General features: G+C 53.0%; 3 protein-coding genes across 3 annotated transcripts; all 3 read left to right on the forward strand.

Moving 5' to 3' along the window:
- Window positions 1-611: 611 nt before the first annotated feature.
- GLOTRDRAFT_124168 (uncharacterized protein) lies at window positions 612-2,288 on the forward strand (the record flags this gene model as incomplete). The annotated part of the gene is made up of 4 exons (XM_007862636.1): window positions 612-728; window positions 783-1,400; window positions 1,682-2,063; window positions 2,110-2,288. 4 exons carry the CDS (start codon window positions 612-614, stop codon window positions 2,286-2,288), a joined length of 1,296 nt encoding a protein of 431 aa, XP_007860827.1.
- A 962-nt stretch (window positions 2,289-3,250) lies between these two features.
- Window positions 3,251-4,186, forward strand: GLOTRDRAFT_29881 (DNase I-like protein; the record flags this gene model as incomplete). The annotated part of the gene is made up of 1 exon (XM_007861965.1): window positions 3,251-4,186. A coding segment is annotated over one exon (936 nt), but the record flags the coding sequence as incomplete, so codon positions are not given.
- A 1,486-nt stretch (window positions 4,187-5,672) lies between these two features.
- On the forward strand, window positions 5,673-6,713 carry GLOTRDRAFT_124170 (uncharacterized protein; the record flags this gene model as incomplete). Its single annotated transcript, XM_007862637.1, has 3 exons — window positions 5,673-5,733; window positions 5,823-6,523; window positions 6,609-6,713. 3 exons carry the CDS (start codon window positions 5,673-5,675, stop codon window positions 6,711-6,713), a joined length of 867 nt encoding a protein of 288 aa, XP_007860828.1.
- Between the last annotated feature and the right edge of the window lie 464 nt (window positions 6,714-7,177).

The following is a 7,177-nucleotide window of genomic DNA, read 5'->3' on the forward strand; positions in this document are numbered from 1 at the left end:
CCTTTGACTCAATAGACAGCCAGTACAATGTACATACTACAGGTACAAGTTCCCCATCAGGACCATGTGCTACAACAGTCACAAGACCAGCAGAAATAGACCCCAGAATCATAATGAGAGCAAAATTTGAATTCTGAAGGTGTACCACATGCCCATTCCCATATTTGGTAACCCATTACATAATGTAGTGATGCCATAGTGAGCTTGTGGTGCTCCGGGGATCACCTGATTTTTCCTTGATTTTTCAGCATTTCTTCCCATTTTATATGAGCTGCAAATTACTGCCCTGTGGGTACCTGTGGACGCTCCATGCTATTTATAGCTCTAATAATGTGGAACCTAGGCTCAGCAACATATTCCTATTTTTCCGCCATTTTTCGGATTTTTCCGGGCCCTGCAGCTGCAGAATTAGAGGATCTGCTATTAATAGCCCCCTGGACCTTTCCCCGGGGATACAGATCCATCCCCGATCCCAGTCATCAAGCCGGGATGCCGGGGCAGCCAGGTTCAAACCCAGCTGGCACCTCTCGGGCCTGCAGAGCATAATGCATTACACCCTCATCACAATGCCTGGGTAATGTAATACATTTTGTCATTGCAATGCATCTGCTATGCATTATCACTACCGTAAGAGGTGCGAATACGAAGCCCGGACACCGCAGAGCCGCTCCGAGACCCCATCTCCCGAAGTGCTGATTGTTGTAGACGATGACACACCAGAGCGCTCAGTAAGCCTGCTGCTCTGAAACAAGTGCACCCTGCTAATGCTCCTGCGCCCTCAGGCCGCAGAACAAGCTGCACGCCGCATGACCCGCTTCTCAGCCCTTGGCCGTATCACAAAGGGCCAGCTGAATGACCCAACCCCGGCAGTGACCCCAGTGCAGGCACCTGGCCCACCTGCCGAGCACACCAGCACTCCTCCGCCCACGGGGGGCTTCGCCAGGATGCACCAGCCCCACCGGACTGCTCTGTACGACAACCTCCTCCAAGCGCAGATCAACCGCTGGTTTGAAACCGAGCCTGAGGCAGGCTCCGTGAAGCTCCTCCTACGCCCCGCAAACTGTGATGCCTGTGTCCCCACTCTAGCTGATAAAATTGTCAGCAGTGCCCTAGCACAGGTCCTTATCGCATTAAATGGCCCCGCCAACCCCACCTGTGCCAGCATACGTATCATGCAGCCCATCGCAGCTGACCTGAACGAGCAGCTGCCGATGGTGTGGCTTGTCCAGGTCCCAGAACCCCTCGGTCATCGCCTACTATCCAAGAGGGTCTGGTCCTTCACAAGGATCTCCTTCCTCTTCTTCCACCTCCTGGACATGCATGAGCTGCGCACACCCACCCTCCTCCTCCCCATCATCGGCTTCGTGACCCATGCCACTGTTGAGTCCGTCCTATACACTGTACGTGGATGCCTCCAGGAACCTGACATCATGTTTGATGAAGAGTTATGGAGGCAGCAGCACACACAGTGCGCCCTACACAACTCACCTGTATTGCTTGGATGCTGTAGCTACTGGTAAAGCTCGTATAAATGACCCCTTGTCATTAGGCAGCAGAGCTGCAGGGTTTATATACACTGTGGCCCATAGGCTGACTAAGCTACGTGGAATATCCCTAATCCTACTGAGCTCCACCTATGATGTCACTGACCCATGTTCCAGACAGTTCTGGTACATTGTAGAACCTGGCAGCTAAGTCAGCACCTAGTTCAACAATGTTCACCCTCGCCCACATACTCCAGGAAGATATGCAGGCCGATAATGAGCTCGTTGCCTACAACCAAATGCTGTATGTCCTTGACTGCCTCACTGTCTGCCCCCTCGTCCAAAAAGCCTCCAGCGGTGACTCTATCCTCTGGCTCCTTTTCCTTGAAGACGACCTGTTCAACACACTCGAGCAATGGGTCCGCTTCCGCCGTGAGCTGGCGCTGCTGCAATACCCCCACCTCGACGATGGAGTAGGTGTCCCCTTCTTCCCCTGCCCGTGCGCCATCTGCGGGTGCACATCGCACTCTAGCAGCCTCTGCCCCCTACCTGCGCTCCCTGGCTGGCTGGGACCCAACAGTGACATTATAGGCCTGAAGTGACACATGCCCCCGCCCTGCTCCAGCGAGCTCCACGCACTCTGCAAGGCCTTCGCCCCCGGCAAGCTCCAGAAGTTTGGTTTCACCTCGGGAGATAGAGGCGGCCCTGCCGGCCGTGATGGACACGGGCGGGGCTGTGGACGTGGACATGGCTACTGAGACAGCTTTGATCTGGGCCACGAAAAGAGCCGTGCAGGCTCACTAAACATATATGAATGTATTTCCATTGTACGCCCTTACTTCCCCTACCCCCTGATATGGCACTGTACTGCTCAAGGACGCCATTTTGCTTTCCCCTTCCCAGCCTCCTTTTACTGTGCATTTACTCTGTAAGCACCAGTAGATAAAATGACTGTAAAGCGTATGCGTAGACAATACATGTATCTACCCTGCACTCTACGTAGGTATGACCAATGACAACTGCCCTCTGTGCCACCTAGCACGACACAGAGACTATGCCCTGAGGCATGTCAGCTGAGGTGCCTGACCGTCTCGCACCTACTGGCCCACATCTACTGACTGCATGCGGGACAGGAAAGCGGTGTAGGACTGCACCTCGATGACTGGCAGTGCGCCTACGGTGACCTATTTAGGTCCGGACGTGCCATGCGGAGACACTGAAGCGACGGGTAGTACCAAGCCCTCCTCACCAGGGGGGATGGCCTGCGAACGCCCTAGCATAGTCCACCGAGGTGGGCTGGTCCTTGCCCACTCTACCCAGGCCTATTTTTGCACGCCTGGTGTGATACTTTGGCACCTAACAATCCACACTCACAACACACACTGGCTGGTTCAACACTCGGTAATGGCTTACACCTCCCTGCGGGTCAAGTGGGTGGGGAGCCAACTGCCCGAGCCACCCACGATGACACCCCTGTGGAGAATGGTGGCGGATCTGCCGATGCGGAGACCCAGACTCAGCCTAGACGAAGGCCAGCTCAGATGGAGCATGCAGACAAATGGGAGCAGACCCACAATAGACGACCAGCCAATCGCGCTAGCCGTAACATGTGTGCGCACATCACCCTAGCATCCCTGAACATAAGGGGCCGGCACTCTCCTGCGGCAGGCCCAAGCCCCATGTCCAAGTGGACAAGTGTGAACGCCCTAGTAAGAGATACACGCATTGGAATCCTAGCCCTTCAGGAAACCCACCTGAATGATGCCATGCTGAATGACATCCAGGACCTCTATGGCAGACGTATCCAAGTCTACAACACTGCTGACAGTGAAAGGCCCACAGCCTCAGTGGGCCTTGCCTTTGTACTAAACTGTGAAATCACTAACACCAGCAATGTCACAGTCAAAGAGCTCATACTGGGCGGAGCACTCCTCCTCACCACGACGTGGCACAACATAGATACCATATCCATCCTGAACATCTATGCCCCAAATGACTATGGCGAACAGAGAGATTTCTGGGAACGACTACAGGCCATATGGGATGAGCAGTGCCTACCAAAGCCAGACTTCATGTTAGGAGACTTCAACCTGGTTGAAGATCCCATAGACCGCTCACCGCCACATGCCGACCCACTGCCACCCACCGATGCCCTGTGCGACATGCACCTGACGCAACATCTAGTAGATGCATGGCGAACTGACAACCTCACTGAACGCAGCTATACCTTCTACAGCAGCTTGAATCGGTTCTCTCGCATTGACAGGATATACTCACAAGCCCACCACGTCCCAAACTTATTGGAATGGTATATGGGGCCCACCGTCGTCCCTACCGACCATAACATGGTCTCGGTACGGTATGCCCCACTAAATGCACCGTACATTGGGCCAGGACAATGGGCATGGCCCGCTGGCATGATCCATGATAAAGACCTACTCCAAGGCATCATGGAAATTGGATGCAAAATAGAAAGACGTGCAGACTCACTGGGCAGCAACCCAGAGGACAAGACAGTGATACAACTGCTGTGGGAGGAATTGAAGATGTGCAGCTGTCAACTCGCAAAGCAACATGCAAAACATACCCTGGCCAAAATCTCTAACTGTATCCACGCCCTCCAGCACGATCTGAACCAGGCTGCCAACTCCCCACTAATGGACATCTCGGAGGATGCACGCACCAACACTGCCATACTAGAAAGTGAGTTAAACCACTTGTTGAAGAAGTGCTATGCGAAAGCCCAAGTGCATGGGCAAGCGAAGTGGTCGCTGGATGGAGAATCTCCATCACGATACCTGTTCAGAGTCACCACACCTAAGAAACCCAGAGATATAATACTGCGCCTCGCAGTTCCGGGCTTGTCCCTGAAAGTGTATATCACTAGGTCTGACAAAATGGCTGAACTCACTAGGGACTACCATGAGAAACTGCAGCATGCAGGGAGGGACCAGCACAACCCAGCGTCCATCAACATAGCAATTGCAACAGTCCTGGACAACATCCCGGCTCACCAAACTCTGCACAGTGAAACTCCGGAACTGTCAAACGTACTCACTGAATTCCAGGTGGCAGATGCCCTGCACCTCTCAAAAGCTGGCTCTGCCCCAGGCATGGATGGAATCCCATATGAAATATGGAGACTGCTGGAGACCCGCCATAAGTCCTCTAAGAAAAATCAGCGACACACGCCATCATTTAATGTCATCCAACTCATGACTAAAGTCTTTGTCAACATTCAGGAGCATGGCATCTGAGCAGGAACTGACTTTGCACTGGGCTGGATGTGTCCAATCTTCAAGAAAAAAGCCCGAATGGAGGTAGTGAACTACCAGCCCATCACCCTCCTTAACACAGACTATAAGATCATGACCAAAGCCCTAGCACTCCAGCTGGCAGATCACGTACACACCTTAGTCCACCCTAAGCGGGATTCACTGCGGGCAGAGACCGATGTCCCGCCGGCGGGCATGCCAGGAACATCTCTCTGATGGGAGAACACTTTCCTAGAATGGTCCTTGCTGGACCATAAGCTGGACATGAAGAATGTCCTTTGAGTGAACAAAGAAAAGTCTGGGGGACATTTACTATGGTCCATAAAAATCAGGGGACAGTTAATCAACATTGTCCTTTCATTCTTTATGTCTGTATCATGTTCCGCTATGGAGTATCCTAGGAAAGTGTTCTCCCACCCTTGCCGTGAAAGATGAATGACCGGTGGCGGGACACCGGTCCTTGCCCACTGTGATTGGCGCCAGGCCGCTCCATTTTTTGACCAAATACGCCTGTCCAAAGTAATGATCAACTTTGCAGAAGCCATGGAGCACGACGGCACCATCATTGCACTAGACCAAGAAAAAGCCTATGACAAAATTGAACATCCTTACCTCTGGAAGACCCTACAGTGCCTCAGCCTGCCATATATGTTCACTCATACTGTTCAAGCCCTATATGAATCTGTGTACACAACAGTAATGATCAATGGTACCTTAAGCTCCCGCTACAAAGTGACACGTGGGGTATGACAAGGCGACCCACTATCATGCCTGCTGTTTGACATTGCCATTGAGCTGCTTGCCTGCCTAATTCGCTCCTCACCCAGCCTGAGTGGGTTCTCAGTACCCCGGCTGCTTGAGGAGGTCAGGCTAACTCTTTTCGCTGATGACACAACCATCTACCTACCGAAAAATGCTCGGTTCCACAATCTCAGTGAAGCCCTCTCACTCTGGTGTAGAGCATCTGGAGCACAGTTTAACAAGGATAAAACAGAAATCATACCCATTGGCTCCGAACTGCACTGACTGACCGTTGTTGCAACTCACCAACTACACCCGGCAGACCCCCCAATACCACAGACGATCCACATTGCACGAGACAACGAAGCAGTGCGCTCCCTCGGTGCATGGATAGGCAACAAAACCGATGCTGCAGCACCCTGGGAAGCAATCCTGGACAAGATTGCACAACGACTCACCCACCTGCTGAAAGGCCACCCCACCCTCTTCAGCAAAGCACATATGGTACAGCAAACATTCGGGGGTATGACCCAATACCTCACCAAGGTACAAGGTATGCCACCATACATCGTCACCACCCTTGAAAAACTCCTGCAGTCCTTCATCTGGGAAGAGGCTGCATCTAACCTGCCTGTTGCTCTCGCCCAGCTGTACCTTCCAAAAGAAAAGGGTGGGCTGGACCTGCTAAACATAAATGCCCGGAATGACGCGATTGAGCTCACCTGGCTGCGCACCTACCTTGACCTTAGCCCCACACGCCCTGACTGGGCTTTCGTTGTGGATGCCCTTATCAACACCCTTGCGCCAGATGGAATTGCAACCGAAGCACTCTTCAACACCTTCCTCCAGACGTGGGCTGTCCCTGGACAAGGGAAGAGAGCAGTGACCCTACCAACTGACGTACTCAGCATGCTAAAGACTGCTCGCAAGTATGGTGTCGCCTTTGCACCGGCAAAACTGTCTGCCTCCCTGAAAGCCCAGCTCCCAGCCTACTACCTGCTTGGCACCCCACCTCGAACATACGTGTCCACAAAAATAACCTGCCTGATACACAACCACGAACTACGCACTGTTGACCATCTAACTCGACTCTCCAACAGGCTGGCAGGCCGAGTCACAGACCGCGCACACCAGCCCCGCTCCAACTGTGGCTGCCGGGCGTGCCATGCAGATTGGAGGGACGGGTGTACCAACCCACATCAATGTGCAATGACGGCCCAGAGAATCCTCCAGCACCTGTGTGACAAGATGAACCCATTCCACTGCCCCCGCATGATGACCTTACGCTCACTCATCATCGGCTCGAGAAGAACAGACAAGCCCGCACATCCCGAGTGGGCATCATGGTCAACCCCTCCCTGATGACCAAGACATCCCTAGCGGACTGCTTCCGGGTCTTCCTGGATCCCAGGAAAATCTCCCCATACCCCGCATACTGACTGGAACAACCTGCTGCAGGTGTTAACCTAGAAAATGAGCACTTGACTATATACACGGACGGATCCTGTACTCACTATGGAAGGGCCAATGTCCAAACAGGGAGCCGAAACTCGTTGTAAAAATTCTACGGAAAGATGTCAGTGTTTGCTATATCAGCAGACGACCCTCGCGGACTCAGTCCGCGAGCCCGAAGACCCCCGACGCTCCCAACTTAGAGCACATTTCAGTGTTTGCTAT

Source organism: Gloeophyllum trabeum, assembly GCF_000344685.1.
Source record: "Gloeophyllum trabeum ATCC 11539 unplaced genomic scaffold GLOTRscaffold_00001, whole genome shotgun sequence".
Lineage (NCBI taxonomy): Eukaryota > Fungi > Basidiomycota > Agaricomycetes > Gloeophyllales > Gloeophyllaceae > Gloeophyllum > Gloeophyllum trabeum.